Source organism: Peromyscus eremicus, chromosome 4 (genome assembly GCF_949786415.1).
Source record: "Peromyscus eremicus chromosome 4, PerEre_H2_v1, whole genome shotgun sequence".
Lineage (NCBI taxonomy): Eukaryota > Metazoa > Chordata > Mammalia > Rodentia > Cricetidae > Peromyscus > Peromyscus eremicus.
The window spans coordinates 152,103,137-152,125,243 of record NC_081419.1 but is presented as its reverse complement, the minus strand read 5'-3'; the positions used below and the strand labels follow the sequence as shown (position 1 = coordinate 152,125,243).

Here is a 22,107-nt window from a genome sequence, read left to right as displayed (position 1 = left end):
ACCTACATAGGCACCTTTCATATCAGATGATTCTTACCTAGAATGCTGTTGTGGACAGTCTTTGAAATTGTTTTGTAAGTGCTACCGGCTGAGATGATTAGGCTTGGGCAGGACTTGGTGATTCAGACCAGACCAGCCTCCATTTCCCCCAGAATCAGTTTCTGAAGCAGAAACCTCTGCCACCTCTTGTCCCAGCAGGAGCCTAGGTGTTGGCACAGTATACTCAAGGTCCGTGTACGGATGTTGCAGGGTAGCTTGGGTGACTAAAGGTCAGCACCATTTTTTTTTTCCGGAGCTGAGGATCGAACCCAGGGCCTTGTGCTTGCTAGGCAAGCACTCTACCACTGAGCTAAATCCCCAACCCCTCAGCACCATTTTACCTGAGGAAGCATGGCATTAAATATCAAGTCAGTTGAAAAACAAACAAACAAAAATTAAAAAAAAAAAACACCATGACAGGTCTAGAGGGAGCTGGTAAGGGTAAGAGGAGGAAGTCTTTCTTGTTTTTTGAACCAGAGTTCCTGGTTTTCTTCTTGCCCTGGCGGAGAGCCAGACTTGATTGTCACATGAGTTGAATGAATATGCCTCTTACAGCAGCCTGTGTTTCATGACTTAAGGTCAAGGCCTGAGGCTTACATGATCCTAGAGTACCACATACTTGCTTGTTCTTCCTCAGCGTTAAAGCTGATATCCTGGAGATGTTTGGATCCTAGGCCATCTGGTACTGTCCTGGGGAATAGACAAGCACAGCCATAGTATCAGAAGTCAGCTGCAATTCCTGGAAACACAGAGGCAGCCAATAGGCCATGGCACCCTCCGTGGATTGTAGGTTTCTTGTCCAAGTTAGGCTGCAGGTCTTTAGGTACTGTGTAGATGGAAAAGAGACAAGGGTTGGACAGGGGCCAAGGTTCATGAGTCAGTTGAAGTTCAGATTGGCTGGCTGTGCCCTGGCATTTGCTCTAACTTCTTGAAGGCTTGCTTTCTGGTTCAGGACCACAGAGCTGCTTGGCTTTTGAGAGGTGGGTTTCATGAAGCATCTGCCACATGCTAGCCCAAGCACCTGCATTCAGCCATGGATGCAAGAGTGGCCCCTGATATAGGGAGCTGACCTTGGGTAAGTAAGTGTCTATGCTCTGATTCCTGCTGCACCAAGAGCACCCTGGGCCAGTCAGCACCCATTCACCTAGATTCTAGCTAAGGGACATTCTAGAGACCAATCCAGAGACTTCCTCTCTTTTCATTCCTCCCTGTCCTGGCTGCCTGCCAAATCATGGGTCTGATTTATGGTGACTTGGTTAAACCACCCTTTTTGTGTCATTTTCTGTTCCCATGCCTGTGAACTTCTGGTGGGTAGTCAGTGTACAGTGAGGCTGAGCAAGACTGTGTAAGCCTCCCTCCACAGGAAGCTACAAGGGTAGGGACCACTGGCACCCCAGTACTCTGTATATCCCAGGCATGAAGTAGGTGATCAACTAATGCCTTCAATAAGTGACTAATGGACATTTAGAGAGAGGACGTCAGTTGTGAGTCATAGGAGCCTCTCAATGTTGCTGTTGAGCGGCAGAAGACAGGAGGAGCCCCAAGATCACAAGGTGGTTTTCCTGGAAGACAAACTAGACACTCCAGAAAGTATGGAAGGACAGGGTATTCAAAGGAGGTCTGCTACAGGGAGGTTGTTCATTCCCAGAGGGCACTCATGGAGAAGGGGTGGGGGCTGCTGCATGAGCAGCTGTGGCTGTCTGCATGGACAAGTGTTTTCACTGCTGGCCCTCCTAGGGCAATTTTTGGGTGAGCTAAACCCAGCACACAGCAAAGGCTTGTTCCAGCCAGTTGTCATTTGAATACAGGGCTTATAGGCTCTGGACCCCATCCTTCAGCTATCCTAGCTGGAGACTTCAACACGGCCTCCTTGGGAGACATCTAGTATCTATAAAATGGCCACTATAAAGTGCCCCTCAAACCAATGATTCACCCAGAGGTGCCTCCCTCTTGGGTCCTCCTACTAATGACATGTGTCAGAGGCTAGAACATTTACTTCAGCAAAGCCAGGGACCAAACACTCCCTGGAAGGGATGGGTAGGTGCATCTTGATGTTGGTGCCTAGCAATGGTCTTGTTGAGGACCAATGTTTGTTTACCATCACTCAGATGATGGCCCATAATTGCCTGTTACTCAAGTTTCAGGCAATCAGTCAGCTTTTCTGACCTCCACAGGCACCAGGCACATACATAGTGCACATATATACATGCAAGCAAAATACTCATAAACATAAAATTAAAAAATATTTTAAAGGGGCTGGAGAGATGGCTCAGGGCTTAAGATCACTTGCTGCTCTTTTAGAGGATCCAGGTTCAATTCTCAGCACAAATTTGGGGGTCAGAACCATCTGTAACTCCAGTTCCAGGGCATCTGGCACCCTCTTCTGGCCTCCCTGAGCACCAGGCACACGTGGTACATTTACATACAAGCAGTCAAAACACACATACACAGAAAATAAAAGTTAATATATCGTTTAAAAATTACATTTGACAGATTTGTTTTATTTTATATGTGTGTGTGTGCCTGCTTGTCTGTATGTGCACCAAGTGCATCATGGCACATCCAATGCCAGAAAGAGAGTTTTGCAATCCCTGGGACTGGAGTTACAGGCAATTGTGAGCCACCATGTGGGTGTTGGAAACCAATCCCGGGTCCTTTGTAAGAACGGCACGTAGTCTTTAACCACTGAGCCATTGCTCCAGCCCTCGAATAAACCTTTTTAATGAAAGTGATATCTGCTGTGGGGTAACAGGGAGGAGTGTGTGTGTGCGTGCGTGTGTGTGTGTGTGTGTGTGTGTGTGTGTGCGCGTGCGTGCGTGCGTGTGTGTGTGTGTGTGTGTGTGTGTGTGTTGGGGCGCGCGCGCGGGGAGGGGGGGGTAAACAGATTCACTGACCAAGGAGCCTGCCTGAAAGTGAATGTCTAGTGGTGTGAGTTTTGTTGGGGACTCTTTGAGGAGTGAAAAATAAGCTGAGTTTTCTCCACGAATTTGGAGCCCGAAGGGGGCTGTCTAGCCTTCCTCAAAGGCCCCTTGTCTTTTCCTCTTGGGTGATGGAATCGGGTTCAGAATCTAACGCGAACACTGGTCACATGCTGGCACTCCCCTCTTAAGCCCAGATTGTCGCAGGGCAGCCGAAGAAGCCTGCACAACACAGACAAAACTCAAGCCCCACTGGAACAGGTGTAGCTTAGCCACAGCCACCCGCCTCCTCCTCAATAGGCCCCGCCCCAGGGGCCCCACGTGACTCCCCGACTCGCCCCACCCCTCTCCGTCCGGCCCCGCCCCTTCAGCGCGAGACTGAGTCCCAAGCGCGAAATTCTGGGCGAGGAGCGACGACGCGCAGGCGCAATGGTGGCGACTCGACGGCGCTCCCGGCCTGCCCCGCGCGCTGACGTCGCGCAGCCTCGTCCCGGCCGCCGCGGCCGCCATTCGAGTTGGCTAGCCCTCAGCCTGTCCGCTACCTCCAGCTATCGCCCGCTGTTCCGGCCCGCGTGCCCACAGCTGCCGCCGCGCCCGGCCGCGCCCGCAGAATTGGCGGCGGGGCCCGGGGCCGCGCGCGGCGTGACAGGCCCGGCCTCGCGGGAGGCCCGAGCCGGCGGCGCCCCGGTCCCGCGCCGCGCTTTTCATGAAGCATGTCGGCCACCAGCGTGGACCCCCAGGTAGGGGCGTCTCGGGACTACGGTCACGAGGCCAGGTCGTGGACAGAGGTTGTGGTCTGGGCCGCGCCGGGGACCTGGAGGCTGGGCTGGGGGTGCGGGGTCCGGGCCGGGAACCGAGAGGCCGGGTCAGGGCTTGGGTCTCCGGGCCGAGGACCTGGATACCAGGCCGGGCCGGAGTTATGGGTTCCGACGTCGGGGCCCGCTGGGCCTGGCCGTGGTCAAAGTATGGGAGAGCTGGAGGCCGGGCCGGGGTCGTATCGCCCTCTGTGGAGCATTCTGCGGATAGTAACTTTTGTGTTTCCTTTCCCGGACTGGGTGGTGTCCACCCGCATATCCTGACCTGCGGCGACGCAGAGAACAAAAGGACAAGATAATAAAGGTGAGGAGAGTTCCGGGAAGTCGACTTTGGAGGAAAACGGGGCAGCTTGTCAGTCTGTGTGGACAAGAGAAAGTCCATCAACCTTGCCTGGAATCGGAAACTTAGTTTCCTCCGTCAGTTCGGAGGAGATGAAACTTTCCATTTCCGGGATATTTGACAGATTGGAGGGAGACTAGAAAAAAAAGGCGTACCCGGAGTAGTTAAGCCCTTCCCTCTTCACTCTGCATAACAGTTACCTGGTGGGGAAGGAAATGGTGATAAGACATCCTCTCAGAGGTTAGGGGGCTGAAAGATGGTCGGTCGTCTGTTGCTAGGTAGTGTGGATGGCTCTTGGGGAGAGTCAGCTAGCCTGTGGGCCTCGTAGGCTCTGCCCTCCACCCTAAGTTACAGTCATTGTAAGTTTATTGTCGTCTGTGATATTCTGGCTTGTAACAAACTCCCAAAACTCAATCTTGCAAAGTGACACTAAATTTTTAACCAGTGTATGTTGTTGTTACTTGGGTGTAACCAAATATGGTTCATCGTGTTTTAAGGTTGGAAAAGGCCCAGCACTTTATTTACCATTCCTTCCTTTCCTTTCCTGGCTGTGCACTGTAACAGTGGAAAGTAAGTGGAGAATCAGATGATAGTGAGCTTGGGTTACAGCCCTTTCCAACCCGAGCATCCTGCCCTCTTCCGGTCTCCATGCATAACTGGGCTCTTAGAGCATGTGCCCTCTGTTTGCCTGGCATAGATCTTCTGAGACCCTGTAGATTTCATCAGCTGGGGGGCAGTGGTAGAGCATTTGCAGGCTTATTGGAAGCCCTGGGTTCAGTCCCTACCTCTGGGGTCAGGGGGGAGCATCAAAAGTCTGGCTATGAGTTTCTTGCTATTTGTTTTATTTGCAACAAAATGACCTGACCAAATTACGATTATATCTTTATAAAAATGTAATTTAATTTATGGAAAGTTGTGCAATGCCAGTCTAATTAGGCATGTAAACATCAGCTCTGAAGAGTGTGCCCATTTTGAAATAAGATCATATCTACTAAAATTTGAAAATAGACTTTACTAAGGTTCCCATGCTTAAAAGTAATTTTTTGGCCAGGCGGTGGTGGTGCATGCCTTTAATCCCAGCACTTGGGAGGCAGAGCCAGGCGGATCTCTGGGCTACAGAGGGAGTTCCAGGAAATGTGCCAAAGCTACACAGAGAAACTCTGTCACACACAAAAAAAAAAGTAATTTTTTAAAGCCTGAAGATAATATTTTGCTACTTCTTGTTCTAGTACAAAATGGTTCTTTGCATCAGAAAGATACAGTTCATGACAATGACTTTGAGCCCTACCTTTCTGGACAGTCCAATCCGGTGAGTTTATTTTATTAGCGTATTTTTTGTTTTTTTTAAAATAATTTTGTTTGTAACGCCTTTACTATCATATTTCTATTTTTCTACCCTAAACAGGAAAGAGGCAGGCTAGAAAGTATTAAAAATGGTCAGTCTTGAATAGTTGATTTGAGCAGGTCTCTCTGCTGGGCCTGAGTGATGAAGATCATTTTCTTCCTGTGGAACAGCACCCCATTGGAGTTGGGTACAGTCAGACTTCTAGTTGACCTTCAGCACTTGTGGGCTGCGGACAGAGCACTTTTTTTTTTTTTTTTTTTTTTTTTTTTTTTTTTTTTTGGTTTTTCAAGACAGGGTTTCTCTGTGTAGCTTTGCGCCTTTCCTGGAACTCACTTGGTAGCCCAGGCTGGCCTCGAACTCACAGAGATCCTCCTGGCTTTGCCTCCTGAGTGCTGGGATTAAAGGCGTGTGCCACCACCACCTGGCCAGAGAGCTTTTTTTATGTTGTAAAGGAGTGTGTGGTTCCCTGAAGCTTTGTGCCGTGTTCATTTTGTCTCTGGAGAGTTGGAGTTATGATCTAGGAGAGTAGATCAGTAGATAGTGCAACAGACCCCTTCCTTTTCTGTGCATCAGGTGACTTACCTTCCCTGAACCTTAGTTTCCTGTTGTATGAAAAAGAATAATAGAACTGCTCTTAGGATTGTTGGAAGATTGGCATTAGAAAGGGTGTGTAAAGCACCCAGAGTACCTATATGGTACAGCAAGCTTCAAGGGCCTATGTTCTCAGGTATTGCAGGATTTCTTACCTTTGGCACCATAAAACACCTCCCCCCTTTCATTTTCATGTGTATGTATGGGCACAGGTGTGTGTCTGTTGAGGTGGGGTGGGTGGGGGATCGAATGCACGTACAGGCCTGATGTTAATGTCCTATCATCTTTCTACCTTCTTCAATGATAGCAGGGTCTCTCTCTCTCTTTTTTTTTTTTTTTTTTGGTTTTTCGAGACAGGGTTTCTCTGTGTAGCTTTGCGCCTGTCCTGGAACTCACTTGGTAGCTCAGGCTGGCCTCGAACACACAGAGATCCGCCTGGCTCTGCCTCCCGAGTGCTGGAATTAAAGGCGTGCGCCACCACCGCCCGGCCGATTCAGGGTCCCTTAAACCCAGAGCTTGCCAATGTGGCTAAGTCTCAATTGCTTTGGGAATCTCCTGTCTTTACAAGTAGGCCACCACACTCACCTGGCATTTACATGGGTTTGCGGGGGACTCAAACTCTGGTCCTAATGCTTGGGTGGCAATCATTTTAAATTGAGACATCCCCCCAGCCAAGACTTTTATTTTTTAAGTGTGTGTGTGGGCTTGAGCATGGGTGTGTGCACATGCACAGGTAACCTGGTAGTCTAGAAGAGGTTGTTAGATCCTCTGGAGCCGGAGGTAGAGGTGGTTGTGAGCTGCCTACCTAGGTGCTGGCAACTGAACTGTGGTCCTCTGTAAGAGCAGCAAGTCTCAACCTCTGAGCCATTTCTCTAGCCCCAGACAATTAAAAAACATTTTTTGTATTTATCCTTTGAATATTTCATATGTACATACAGTATATGTTGATCAAAGCAGTCTCACACTTCCCCAGCATGCCCCTTCCACCTTCGTGTCCTCTCTTTCCCCTGACCTACTAGGCCCATGGGCATTTTATGCCAAAGCATTGTTTTGGCTGTTCCCTGCTCTGTAGGATCACCAGTTATTATCCCTCCACCCACTAGATTCCCTAATTAGCTTCCCACAAAAATTGTCTGCAAGAAGTCTTCTGGCAATAGAATTGCTCTGGTTAAAAGCCATCAGCAAGCTAGGCATGGTGGTACACACTTTTAATCCCTGTACTCAAAGGTAGAGGCAGTTGGATCTCTTGAGTTCAAGGCCAGACAGGACAGTGTAGTGAGACCTGTCTCAAAACAAAAAAAACAAAAAACCATAGGCAATTTGAAATTTAGGTTTAATCATAGTGACTGCTACTTTTAAATGCATGCTGCATATTTAGAGTAAAGCAAGATTTTGCCTGGTCCTTGTACTGGAAGGAAATGGATTACCTGCCTTGTTTTTTTATTTTATTTTATTATTATTTTTTCTCCTTATCTGCCCCTTCTAGATCATCTTAGAGCATTTTACAACTTTTCTCCATCTTCCTTCCCACCGCACTCAGCATATCAGAAGCCCAAGAGTCTGAAGGAGCCTTAACCTATAGGGTTGTATATTTTTGCCCCTGAATATCTGAGCACTATGGAGTTGCAGAGCTGACTTGGCTTTAGTCATGGGCTGTTGGCCATGGCAAGGACAAGAAGTTAAACAAACCTATTCTTTTGTATATCATATTTCCTGGTTTTCTTAGTAGTGGTATGTACCAAATATTAACTAAAACAAGGAACTAGGGTTGCTTTACTACATTTGAAATGTGTTTTTATAAAGTAGGGACTCATGGAGGGTTTTTTAAAAAGTGGAGTTGATTCCCTCCGCCCCCTGCTGTCAGTTGTGTGGCATTGCAGTCTTCTCTTGCGGAAGCCATGAAAAGGAACATTCTTCAAGGTAGCACTCCCAGTGAGGAGCTTTAAAGTGGCTCTTTGGTATCTGTATGTTCAGATATGTACTTTTAGCAAAGTACCTAACCAGCACATTAAGAGTAAATGTGTGCTCCTGATGGCAGATTTTCTAGAAATGCCCAACTTTATTAAGAGGTAGGAAGTAGCAGCACAGGAAGCTTTCAGGCTTAAGAATGAAACAGCTGAGGACCAGCCTGATGACCATTTACCTGTTTGGAGAAGCTGGAGCCTTCAGTCATTCTTCAGGTGTCTTTTGTCTTTCATGTTGCTTGTTTCTTCATTTGGGGCCAAAATGTCATCTGCCTCCCTGCTTTCTGTAGTACATCCTTGTGCCCAAAGATGGTTCAAAATGCTTGATAGACAATGTCACTTGTGTTGTTTCATGTGGCCACGTTGAAATTTGTACCTCTATATTCATTTGTGAGGAACTGCTGGCCTTGGGAGTTTTTAGCTTATCTTGAAAATTGAGCCTACCCAGTCACTAAGGTTGTTTTTTTTTGTTTGTTTGTTTGTTTGTTTTGTTTTTTTAATCAGGCTTTTTGTGCTTTTTTTTTTTTTTTTCACCTGCAGCCCAGAGTGAAGTTAAATAATGCTGTGCCTTGGTAGGGCGTATGCATCCTCTGTTGTTTGTGAAGATCTGGGAGAAACTTGATACCTGGGTTACTGCCATGTCTAGGCAGTTCTGGTAGGCTCAGGATTAGCACATATGTGCCTGGCTATCAAGCCTGTGTCTGGCTTAGATTTTTGTGGTTAAGTTTCCTTAAAAAGTCCAGTAGTGGTACCTAGTAAAGAGGAATTTGCTACCACTACAGCTTCCCAGAGAGGCAGTGAAAGGATGTAGTGGGTCTTTACTTGCTCCTTAGTAAATTGCTTAAACAGATAAAGAAATTCCTTATCAGAAACTGCTGTCTCCGCATGTTGATCAGCCAGATAAGGGACTGACATTTTAGTCTCAGAAGGATCAGGATCAGCTTTGAAGAAAGACAAGAAAGTGCCTAGCTGAGTCAGTGTGTAGTGTTCAGGTTTTTCTCTAAAATTTCCTCTGTCTGTGGTTATCTCCTGAAACAAATGTGGTCCTGCTGATTGACAGAGCAGTTCCCAAGAGTCCTAGTCACTTGGTCACTTTTCAGCTTTGCCCTCAGTGCTTTCCTTTCACATAATTGATTTGATTTAGTGAAGTGCATGTGTCTCAGCACGCTCCAGAGATGATCTGCTGGGCTTGGAAGAGACTGTCCTACATCTCCTTCCAGTGTCAGTCACCCAGATGGTCTCAGAATTCTTTCCTTCTCGGGAAAAGGGCAGAGGAAGTGTTCTGTTCTACTCATTCAGAGTTGTTGTCGTGTGTGTGTGTGTGTGTGTGTGTGTGTGTGTGTGTCCCATCCCCCATCCCTCTCATTTAAGGTAATTAAACTTGGAATTTTGTTTTTTAAAGTTCTTAATTCTAGAACAGATTTATGGCTTTATTATACTTTACTGTTTCCGAATAACCTAGGGATAATAGCCATGGTCATAATAAATTCTCTTTAATTCTTTAGGATACCTATTTTGTTTATATAATTTTCCCAGTTATCAGGAGGAAGAGACCTAAGAGTTCCAAGTTGTATTGTCATCTGTCAGTGACCTCTGCCTTTCCCTGGAAGATGTGTTTGCCTCCCTTGTGTGGTCTGTTATACCCAGGCTTTGATTAGAAGTCTTAGATATGGCACTACCCAGTAGTCTGGTAAGAGCTGTGGGAACCCAAGTGTTCTTATTCAGAGGTGTTTATATGTGAAGAACAACTTTTGGTTTTGCTTGTGTCACTTAGTTTATTCAGCTGTGTCTCTGATAAACCACTTCTTACTGGTAGCTTAGACTACCCTGTGGAGCCACCAAGCCAGAAGAGACTGTCTTGCCTGGGGCATTTACAAGTGAATGTAAACCCAAGCTTGTTCCTGGCTATACAGAGGAAGGTGGAGGACTTGGACAGACTCTGCATGCTTTGCTAGCAGCCCCAGTGTATCTCCAGGGTGTATTTGAAGTAAGTTGTTGCATATCTAGACTAGAACAGGCAGCATATACTAAAGACTGATGGGAACCACTTCCTTCCCAGGAAAGGTATATATCATGAACTGACTGACATTCAGCCTGGCTTACAGAGTTGTGGAAACAGCGGCTACAGGTTTCCTCTTCATAAAATGGCCTGGTTGAGATAGCTTCACAAAGTAGCCTGATGCTTCACATTCAGAAATTGAAAGGAAATATAATAGATGTAATAGGAACAGGTCTGTCAGTGGGGTTGAGATAAAAACTGGAATTGGGCTAAAGTACAGTTTCACAGTGCCTGTGGCCTCTCAGGATAGAGAGAATTAGGAGAAGTGAGGCTACTGATTCAAAGGGAGAGGGAGGGTGTGGCTTGGTGTTTGGGCAACCTGGATGCCTGCAGCACTTTTCAGGAGACCTTAGTAAACAATGGCCTTTTTATCTGTGATTTTACCTTTTCTGTGGGGTTTAATTTTATCATTGCTTATTCCATCCTCCATCTGACAACTCAAGCAGTGAGGTCTCCCATGGCTGTGCCTTCTGGGCTGCTGACTGCTTCTCTTCTCTGCTGCCTCGCTGCCTCTGTCCTACATGTGTATTTCTACATGTACATTTTTAGTTGAATCATCACACCCTTGTCTTGAGGTGGGATGATTTTTTGCAGAGAAAGTTACCTAGGATCTTTGTGTAAGGATCTGAAAGAACCACAATTTTAGGATTTGGGATGCGATGTTAGGGACGTGTTGTGCTTGAATCTACTGTATTCAAGTAGCATTTCAGCAGTACAGGCTGGGGAATAGTGGGGGCTACCTCTTGTGTGGTGTTGAGTATGTGGTGGGCTGTTTGTGTAGCTCTATTTGTGACCTGTGTGCTATGTCTGTTCTTTGGATGGCTTTGAGAGATATGCTGAATGTGATGGATCGTAATCCTAAATTGTGTCAGTCTCAGATAAGGCTTATTAAGTATAAGTCAGAGTGACTCGAGCATCTTTTCTGAATCCTTATTGCTGTTTCTCTGTTGGTTTGATGCCTAGTGGGTTAGAATGACATACCACTATCTTCCCTTCTATTTGCCTTTCTCATTCATTAAAGTGGTTACTGAGGTAGGCCAGTCTTCCTTTGTATCCATGAAAGGAATCTGTATGATTGCCTCACAGAGGAAGGCTTCTTCTACCCACACCTCATTGATTTCTTCCTCCTGTCCCTGCTGCTCAAACTCCTTTGAAGAGTGCTGGGAGGAGGCACACAACAGGAGGTTGCAATGGAGGAGCCAGAATCACTGAAATCACTTTCAAGAGAAGATGAACTCAAGTTTTTTTCATGTTTATAGAATATTTATGATGACCCGTTTGTGGTTGCTAAAAGTTTTCATTAACAGGGAAATAGTTACTTCATGTTAAGTGATAGTTCTGAAATGGTGTGGTGCCAAGTGGAACTTTCTTACTTCACTAGATAGGTCTACCTGAGCACAGGTTGCCACTCTAGGAAGATATCTTCATTTACCTCACTGATGCTTCACTTTCAGAGATTGAAAAGAAATACAGTGGAGGTAATAGAAACTGGTCTGTCAGTAGGGTTGAAGTAAAAACTGAAGTTGAATCTAAAGCAACTCTGTTACGGTGCCTGGGGACCGTGTGTTGGTAGGGCCTGATTTTGACCAAACCTCAGCTAAGTGTCTCCAAAGACATGTTATCCTAAAGCTGCCAACTCCCAAGTCTACACCTGCAGCCTAGGTAACTCCTTAGAGGTGTAGAAAAGCAACTAGGTCAAGATGGTGAAGCATTCCATCCTCTCTCATATCATTCTGCCCTGTAACCTATCCCTTAAAGCCACTCTCAGAAGCTCCTTCTGCAGATAGAGTTAGGGCTTAGGAAGACTCATAGCAGGGTTCTTAAACTCCAAGGACTTGATATTGGCAAAGGTGTTGGAACCAGCCAGGGAGCCCGTGTTCTCCTCTGAGCACCCATGAGTGTGCCCAGGAAACCATGAAATGTGAAGGACAAACCCTTAGAAAACCCCAGCTGGGGTAGCTATCAGGAATGTTGTATAGAAAAGGGTCTTGAAGAGTGACCTTGAATACCAATGCCCGGGTGTGTCAGTAGGGCCAGTAGGCTGGTCCTAATTGACTGTCAGAGCCATCTCAGTGCACTGTCCTCATGCTTTGCTCTGTTATCAGTGTTCATTTATAAACGTTACTGCTGCAGGCCTGGGTTGGATTTCTCTGATGGTGAAAGTAAAAGGATGGTTTGGCTGGGTCATATCACCTGAGTTCAAATACAAAGGAGGCTTTATATTTTTATATTTTGATTTTTGAGACAGGGTTTCTCTGTAGCCCTGGCTGTCCTCAAACTCAGAGATTCTCCTGCTTCTGCCTCTTGAGTGTGGGGATTAGAGGCATGGGCCACCACTACCCAGCGAGTCTTTATATTTTGAGGCAACAGCTTGGGTTGCATTTGTTACCAAATTTTCTGAGTCTTACTTTTGTTTTGACGTTGGTAACCATAGCTTTCTTTTAGGAAAAAATAATCCTGTGCTATATTAGGCTTATTTTTGCTCTGCCTATGTATGAGGTGGTTGGCATAACGAACTGTGTGACAGGAATCTAACTTACCACCTATTTTGTTTTTACAGAGTAACAGTTACCCCTCGATGAGTGATCCTTACCTGTCCAGCTACTATCCACCATCCATTGGATTTCCTTACTCCCTCAGTGAGGCACCATGGTCCACTGCAGGGGACCCTCCCATCCCATATCTCACTACCTATGGACAACTTAGTAATGGAGACCATCACTTCATGCATGATGCTGTTTTTGGGCAGCCTGGGGGTCTGGGGAACAACATTTACCAACACAGATTTAATTTTTTCCCTGAAAACCCTGCATTCTCAGCATGGGGAACAAGTGGTTCTCAGGGGCAGCAGACTCAGAGCTCAGCCTATGGGAGCAGTTACACCTACCCACCAAGCTCCCTTGGTGGCACAGTTGTTGATGGGCAGACAGGTTTTCACAGTGATACCCTCAACAAGGCCCCTGGGATGAACAGTCTGGAACAGGGCATGGTTGGCCTGAAGATTGGGGATGTTACCACCTCTGCAGTTAAGACAGTGGGTTCAGTTGTCAACAGTGTGGCACTGACTGGTGTCCTTTCTGGCAATGGTGGGACAAATGTAAACATGCCAGTTTCAAAACCAACTTCATGGGCAGCCATTGCCAGCAAGCCTGCAAAACCACAGCCTAAGATGAAAACAAAGAGTGGGCCAATAGTGGGGGGTGCATTGCCGCCTCCACCTATAAAACATAACATGGACATTGGTACTTGGGATAATAAGGGCCCTGTTCCAAAGGCCTCGGCCCCCCAGCAAACACCATCCCCCCAGGCTGCCCCACAGCCCCAGCAGGTAGCTCAACCTCTCCCTGTTCAGCCCCCACCCTTGGTCCAGCCACAGTATCAGAGCCCTCAGCAGCCACTTCAACCCCGCTGGGTGGCTCCTCGAAATAGAAATGCAGCATTTGGGCAGAGTGGAGTGGCCAACAATGACAGTAACTCTGTTGGAAACACCCAGCCTACTTCTGCCCCAAGTGTAGAATCCCACCCTGTCCTGGAGAAACTGAAAGCTGCCCACAGCTATAACCCTAAAGAGTTCGACTGGAATCTTAAGAGTGGGCGGGTGTTCATCATCAAGAGCTATTCTGAGGACGACATCCACCGCTCCATCAAGTACTCCATCTGGTGTAGCACTGAACATGGCAACAAGCGCCTGGATGGCGCCTTCCGCTCCATGAGCAGCAAGGGGCCTGTTTACCTGCTCTTCAGTGTCAATGGGAGTGGACATTTCTGTGGGGTAGCAGAGATGAAGTCCCCTGTGGACTACGGCACCAGTGCTGGAGTCTGGTCCCAGGACAAATGGAAGGGGAAGTTTGATGTGAAGTGGATTTTTGTCAAGGATGTACCCAATAACCAACTGCGGCACATCAGACTTGAGAATAATGACAACAAACCTGTCACAAACTCCCGTGATACACAGGAGGTACCCTTAGAAAAAGCAAAACAAGTGCTGAAAATTATTGCTTCCTATAAGCACACAACCTCCATTTTTGACGACTTTTCTCATTATGAGAAGCGCCAGGAGGAAGAGGAGGTGGTGCGCAAGGTAAGTTGTCCTTAGGCACCTGTTAAGCAGGTGTCTGTCTGCATGCCAGGTGACCTGCACAGCAAGCTGGAGTGTAATGGGCAGTCTGTTGATGGTCCGGTGATATGTTCCCAGCTAGCCTTAGAGCAGTCTGAGACAGTACAAGTGTCACCTCTTAACTTAGCTATCACATCACTGGGATGAACCAGTAGTATGTTTGAGTAGATGTCAATAAAAATCTGTTACTTTCCTATTATGAGACACGTAATCTGAACCACTGAGTACATACTTAAGAACAAAATGCAGGGAAGCTACTTCTGAACATGATCTTGGTTCTTTCTAGCTTCTGTTCAGTCAAGCACTCTTAGAAATTGATGTTCATGTGGTGCCAGGGAGGCCAAGGAGACTGCCTATGTAGTAGGCATTGCTGTGCCTTAATGTCCCACCTGCCCAAGCATTCATGTTTGAACACTGCATGTAACAGTTAGAAGCTCTGGGCCTAAAGGTCATTTTCTGTTTTCCTTATAGGAACTCAAAAGGCCTGCAGTTTGGGGAAGCTTAAACCCACATCATTTAAGTACTAAGAATGGGGGGAAGCAGAGAGGGAAGCAGACTTGGGATCCAGATGTTTTATAGTTAATGATTATGGTTATATTGCTAGGTCCATTTAGCTGGGAATGGTCCTAACTGATGTGAGGCCATTTGCTCTTCAGAACAGAAATGGTTTTCAGAAATGAGACAAATGGTCTCAATATGTATTATGAAGCTTTTATTACCCAAGAGCATTCATCCTGAGATTCTCCTTTCTTTCATGAAATGTCAGTCAGCATGGGCAGGTAATCATTGGATTGTCTTCCAATCTTTTTGTTCTCTGAGTTAGATAACTTGCTTGTGTGAATAAATAAGTAAATATTTTGAGCAAAGTGTAGAGAAGGCCAGGTGGTAATACTGCTGATAGTACCATTAAGTTAACCCTCATCCCAAGTAGCGATAAAGCATTAAGGAAGGGATAACATTTCCATAACTGAAATTATATAGGTTTAGCTTTTTAGGTATAAAATAACAGGCATTCCTTAACAGTAACATACGTTCTTAGAAATGGGTTGTTAGTGACTTTGTTCTGCTAGCATCATTTTACACACACACACACACACACACACACACACACACACACACACACACACCAAAGATGCCAGGGGGCTGGGGAGATGGCTCAGTGGTTAAGAGCCCTGACTGCTCTTCCAGAGGACCCAGGTTCAATTCCCAGCACCCATGTGGCAGCTCACAACTGTCTGTAGCTCCAGTTCCAGGGGACTTGACACCCGTGGCAAAACACCAATGCACACACAAAAAAATAAAAGTAAATAAATTTAAAAACAACAACAAAAGAAACCAAAGATCCCTGGGACATCTATAGATCAGACCATCTGGAACCACTGTCTTAGCACAGTATTGTTAGTGCAGCATCTGCCTGCATTAAAACAGGAATAGTGAGTGAAACTTAGGTCCTTTTATGTAGTGGCTAGCTATTGGCTCTTTTATGTAGTGGCTAGCTATTGGCCCTTTTATGTAGTGGCTAGCTATTTGTGTGCACATGTGTTTATGCTCAGTTTTCCTTTACTGAATCTTTAGAGTTCCATTAAAATGCACTGGGTGGGGCTGGAGAGATGGTTCAGCGATTAAGGCTGCTGTTCTAGACCACCTGGGTTTAGTTCTCAGCACTCATATGACTGGGACTCCTGTCCTATGGGATCTGACACCCTCTTCTGGCCTCTGAGGGGACTGTACTCATGTGGTCTGTAGACCTATACATTGAGGCAAAATACTCGTACACATAGAAATAAATCTCAAAAAACAAAACAAAAGAAAAATCAGTTCTTTAAAAAATGTGCTAGGTCTTGGAGATTGGTGCTAAGCTTAGGGATAAAATTCTGCCCCTCATCTGGTTGTGTCTTAAAAATTCTAATATCTTTTTTTTTAACTGTACACCTGAATTTTGTTAAGTTTTTATATGTATGCCTTCATGAGTTTACATGCATCACATGTGTGCAGGTGCTTGCAGAAGTGAGACAAGGGTGTCAGATCTCCTGGAACTAGAGTTAGAGGTGGTTGTGAACTTCCTGATGTGGGTGCTGGGAACCAAACCCAGTCTTTGCCAAAAGCAGTGTTAGCCCCTAATTATACCATCTTATACTATTTTCTTTCTTTCTTTTCTTTTTTTTTTAAATTTATCTTTATTTTATTTGCATTGGTGTTTTGCCTGCATGTATGTCTATGTGAGGGTGTCAGATCTTGGAGTTACAGACAGTTGTTAGCTGCCATGTGGGTGCTGGGAGTTGAACCCGTCTCCTCTGGAAGAGGAGTCAGTGCTCTTAACCACTGAGCCATCTCTCCAGCCCCCTAATTCTACCATCTTAAAACTTAAATTATAAATTTGGTTCTTAGACAGCAGTGTCTGTCAGATCTCTGGTTAACTCTGTGGTCTTGTGATAAGCCTTTTGAGTGACCTGCAGGGATTGCAAGCTATTGGCATTTGGTCAGGATCCCTGGTGGTACTTACACCTTTTGAAGTATACTAGAGGTCATCCTGAAGAGCATCTTAGGGAGGACTGGTGACTCTTACCCAAACTGTGATAGCCCAGCCACAAAGCTTTTTATCCATGGAGTTGAATGTTAAATTTTGTTATTGAAGAAGACAAATTAATAGTCTGATTATTGAAAAATTATTCTAGTGGAATTTCAAGCGTCTCTTTACCCAGTTGTGGGACAGTCCTTAGATGATTCATACTTTTGCTGCGCCTTATGCCAGCTGCCTACCAGGTATTCCATTTTCCCTCCCAGGAGGCTGGACTATTGGTTTATCTAGGAGTTGGAATCTCAGGTGTCTTGGGATTGAGTCTGGGCTGCTGAGGAATGCCATTTCATCTTAAGAATGAAGTGGGAAGCTGGGCATGGTGGCACACACCTGTAATCCCAGCACTCAGGAGGCAGAGGTAGGTGGATCTCTGTGTGAGGTCCCTGTCTCAAAAAAAAAAAAAAAGAGTGAAGTGGGGTAGAGTGAAGAGCTTCTCCTTCCTCTGGGCTAAAATGTGCCTGCAAAATGCTTGAGGCTCCTGGAGACACCCCCCCACGCCCCCACCCCCGCCCCAGGTTCTCCTTACCTGAGGACAGACCATCTTATATTCATCATTAACAGTTAGACCTTACCACTTTTAAGTAACATCTGGTATTTAGAAAGCAAAACATAGCTAACAACTTCAGTTTCCTTTTCAGAGTTTTCCTGTCCAGCTATAAATATGAAAATATGCTAATCTCAATCTCTCAATCTCTCTCTCTCTCTCTCTCTCTCTCTCCCTCTCTCCCTCTCTTCTCTCTCTCTTCCTCTCCCTCTCCCTCTCTCCCTCTCCCCCTCTCCCTCTCCCTCTTTCATTTTTCCAGACATGGTTTCTTTGTGTAGTTCTGGCTGTTCTGGGACTCACTTTGTAGACCAGGCTGGCCTTGGTTCTAATAACTTGGGGTGCGCCCCCTCCCCCAGGTCTCACTATATAGCTCTGGCTAGTCTTGGATTCACAGAGATCTATCTGCCTGTGTCTCTTAAGCACTGGGTGCTGAGTACGTTTGTTTTTGTTGTTTTGTTTTTGAGATAGGGTCACAGATACCTTGATTTTTTTTTTTAATTTAAATTTATTTTTACTACATTTTACACATTTATTTGTGTGTAAAATAATGGGGTTTGGTTCATTCCTTTTGTCGTGTGGGTCCTGGGGATCAAAGCTAGGTTGTCAGGCACGTGTCCTAGCCTGCTGAGCCACCTTGCCATCCCTATACAGTTTTGTTTAATCTATAAACAGGCTTTTCTTAGAATATTTAAAATAGTGACAGTTGAGTGTTCTGCATAATATCTACTGGTTGGAAATACCTACAATGTTCTGACCCTAGTCTGACAGGCCTCAGGGATATGTCACATACACATTTAGCTGATCAGCCTTTGACTTTGGAGACTGGGTAGAGAATTTTTTTTATTTTTTTATTTTTTTAAAGATTTGTTTATTTATTACACATACAGTGTTCTGTCTACATGCCAGAAGAGGGCACCAGATCTGATTATAGATGGTTGTGAGCCACCATATGGTTGCTGAGGATTGAACTCGGGACCTCTGGAAGAACAGCCAGTGCTCTTAACCTCTGAGCCATCTCTCCAGCCCTGGGTAGAGAATTTAAGGAGCATACTCAAGCATGTTTGCTGGACCTCTAAGGATGACCTGTACTTCCTCTTTCAGCAGTGCCTCACCCCCCTCTCAATAAAGTTTATGAGTAATGTTACTTCTTTAAAGAGCTGGTGGCAGACTTTGTAGCCATTGATAGGGCTGAAGGCTGAAGGAGCCAGACATTGTCTCCTTCCTCTAGATGCTTCACTAGCAGCCATTGCACTCAGGGGAGACAGGCTTCTGCTTTAAGAGAATTTTCCTCTTTACACTTCATGGTAGAGGGTTACAAATTCTTATTAGTAATCCACCTACTCATTGATCTAGGTGCTTTGCCACTTCCTTGAGATTGAGCCACACAGAGGTGTGAAAGGAACACTCACAGTGGCAAGGCCTCACTTTGGACTTTGGTTAGTAGTCATCTCTGTGCCTGGCATATGTTTAGTTCAGCTTAGCCCCAAAGAAAAGTACAGGTGTTACTCTCATATTCTTGAGTGTAGTTAGGTGCGGTGACACATACCTGTGATTCCAGTGCTTAGGAGGTTTGGCTAGGAGGATCAGGAGTAGTTCAAGGTCAGCCTTAGGTACGTGAAACCCTGTCTCAAAACAAACAAAATCCAAACTGAGCAAACTGTGTGGGTACTTTGCTAGCAGCTTTCTCTTAGTACGCACCTAGGATGACCATACTAGGAACCCAACCTTTAACCTCTAGGTGTAGTATTTATGCTCTTTCTCCAGTAACATGAATGACAGTGGTGGCACATGAGGGAGAATGGGAATGGTGTGTGTGTGTGTGTGTGTGTGTGTGTGTGTGTGTGTGTGTGTGTGAAAGAGAGAGAGAGACAGAGAGACAGAGCAGGCAGGCAGGCAACATGACTGCTTTACAGAGGATCTTAGAAGGGTTAGGACAGAACATGGTGCTTGGTGTGTGGGTGTAGTGCATGCTCCTTGCATCAGAGACACTCTTTGTCGTGGGCTGAATTTAGATGCTGCATTGTTAGGAAAGACAAGGTGGCTTCTAAACCCACTGATCAGAAACCAGGCAGGCAAACGGCAGGAAAGAGTTGTATGTAAGTCTCAGATTAATGTGTCATGCATGCTGGGGGTGGGTAGCTGGCTGTAGAAGTAGGGGGTTAGCCCAGTTGAGGAGTTATGCCCTGATTGGTCACTACTGCTGGAGGCCAGAGGGAACTTGAGCTGGTGCAAAGGGCTTTAACTAGGTGGATCTAGCTTGTCTTCCTGCCCTTCTACTTAGCCCTGACTTGGAGCTTACTTTTAGCCTGTTGGATAGACTTTAGTGTTCTCTGAGTCACTGGTTTGTTAAAATGAGAGAAAATTTAAGAAAATTATTCCTGTGTTGCAGGCATGCTGGAGTACCCTGTGCACGCCAGTCCTCCCCTTGAGTGCAGATGCTTTACATAGTTCTACTATGTTTCTTTAGTAACATAATTGGCACATGAGGGAGAGCTGGCTTGGTTGGGGGAGGGGAGGCATGAGGTGAGTGGCTAGGGGACACACGATTAGACACAACCCCATGCCTTCTGTGCAGAGGGCCTTCTTGAGAGAGGATAGGACAGTGTGTGGTGCTTGAATATAAATGGTGACCCCTGCCCTGGTCTGTGGGACCAGACTCCTTGGTAGTTCAGAACCAGGTCCACAGGGATTACCAAACAAACACACATCCCCATCTTTGGCTGCAACCTATGAAGTGGCCTCAGGCCTCACCTTTGTGTGCCTTTACCTCCAAATCATGAGCTAACCTCTTCTCTTCTTTTTGCAGGAAAGGCAGAATCGAAACAAACAATAAGGACAAACCATTTTGTTTTTGGTTAATGGTTGACTTTGAAAACAGAGTTTTAAAGCTGTATGCTTGGTGCTGTCTCCGAGTCAGCTCCAGTGTCGTCCTCGTGCGGGGTTGATTGTTGCATCTTTATCTTTGTAGTTCATTTTTGCCAGATGGATCTGCATTCATTTGTATTTTTCTATGTATTATAATATTGTAGAACTCACTAATAAAGGAGTATTTTGTTTGTCAGCTTATCAGTCAGATTGACCTAATGCAAAATATAAATATTCTTCAAAACAAAGCACCTAATACATCCCAAAGATATTTTTATTTTGGCAGAAATTATGTTCTTACTCTTATATCCAGTCATTTAATATCCCTATAGGATATTTCATATTTCTTGCCCTCTACTGCTTTACAGTAAACAAAGAGCCCATTCAGCATGTGCTGTTGACGTCTCCTCACAGTACTGAAGTGGCTTGCCATTTTATTATCTGTGGTATCCATCAGAATGCTAACCTGCCCTTTTGAGTTTCCTACTAGACAGATAACTTTTAGTTTTCAAGTGTGACCACAGCTGTCATTGGAGAAGCTGTCCATAGTTCAGTGCCCACACAGAGCGCTCTCCTTGCCACCATCTGCCACTGCATGAGGTTGGGGCTGTGGCAAGGAACTAGAAGGTGTTTTAAGTCTGGTTCAGCATTGTGACATTCTTAGTTGTTCGCAGATCATTTTTAGTCGTCCTCTTTCTTCACTTGAGAATCCTGATGCTGTCTTAAGTTTTTATACCAGTAACGCTAAGCTTTAAATGTAGGATCTGATAGTACAGGCAGTGTGATGGATGCTGCTGCCAACTGTAAATTTCACTGTGTGTCTAATTTTTTTTTCCTGTTGAATGGGTGAAAAAAAAGCAAAAACAAAAAATTCTTTAGAAAACAAATTTGCTATCATGTTTTGTGGAATGAGGAGCCGTGGAGGAGCTCACTGCCACCTGGAGTTGGAGTTAGCATGAAAGTGGTGCTCATGCCCGACGCCCTCGCATACTGAATCTGCACGCGCCCACTGTAGAGGATCCTTACTGTCTTAGAGAGCAGATACCTTCTAAAACTATTTACTCCAAAAGACCCTCTCCGTTACCATTTAAGCTGTATTATTTAGACTTGTATTTAGAACGTGTCACTTCCTTGAGCTGTTACTGCCTGTACGGAGTCGTGGACAACATCGGATACCTGTCCTCTAGGAGAATACAAGCCTTAATAAACACCTGTTGAGCAAGCTTGTGTGTTCTTGTCTTCCTTGCTGCATGTGCCTTGTTTCTGTTATAGCTGCAAATCTGTGGAGTCTGCTCTAAGCAGTGAAAGCCAGAGGCTGCAGTTTTGCTTACCCCTGGGGTACTGAAAGGACAGAGGAACTTTCATAGTTCCATCTATAGGATTTAGGATTCAGTCCCCCAACCTTGTGAGAATTTACAGATGCTAACAAAGGTGGAAGAACTCTGTTTAGCAGCCAGCTATCACCTAGCTTGCACAGCTGTCCCCAGAATGATACTCTTTGATCTCTCCCTTACCATCTTCATTCTTACACTTCCTTTTTTTTTTTTTTTTCAAGACAGGGTTTCTCTGTGTAGTCCTGACTGTTCTGGAACTCACTTTGTAGACCAGGCTGGCTTCAAACTCAGAGATCCGCCTGCCTCTGCCTCCCCGGTACTGGGATTAAAGGTGTGTGCTGCCACCACCTAGCACATTCTTATATTTTCAAGTTGTAAGCGTTAGTTGTAGTCCCTCTAGTAACTAAATCCTACATACTAAGACATTTAGACTGTGTGGAGGTCAGAGGACAACTTGTGGGTGAGCCCATTTATTTCTTGCACCATCTGGGTTCCAGGGATCAAACTTAGGTCATCAGGTTTGGAGCTAGTACCTTTACCCACTGAGCCATCTTACTGGTCCCTTAATGTTTGTTCACAGCATTTTTCTTGCAGGGGA

The 22,107-nt window shown here is 45.6% G+C and overlaps 1 protein-coding gene across 1 annotated transcript; it reads left to right on the top strand.

Moving 5' to 3' along the window:
• The first annotated feature begins 3,584 nt into the window (after window positions 1-3,584).
• Window positions 3,585-21,397, top strand: Ythdf1 (YTH N6-methyladenosine RNA binding protein F1). The gene is made up of 5 exons (XM_059262112.1): window positions 3,585-3,697; window positions 4,052-4,076; window positions 5,342-5,421; window positions 12,632-14,152; window positions 20,117-21,397. The coding sequence occupies exons 1-5, from the start codon at window positions 3,671-3,673 to the stop codon at window positions 20,141-20,143; spliced, it is 1,680 nt and encodes a 559-aa protein (XP_059118095.1). The 5' UTR covers window positions 3,585-3,670; the 3' UTR covers window positions 20,144-21,397.
• Window positions 21,398-22,107: the final 710 nt, after the last annotated feature.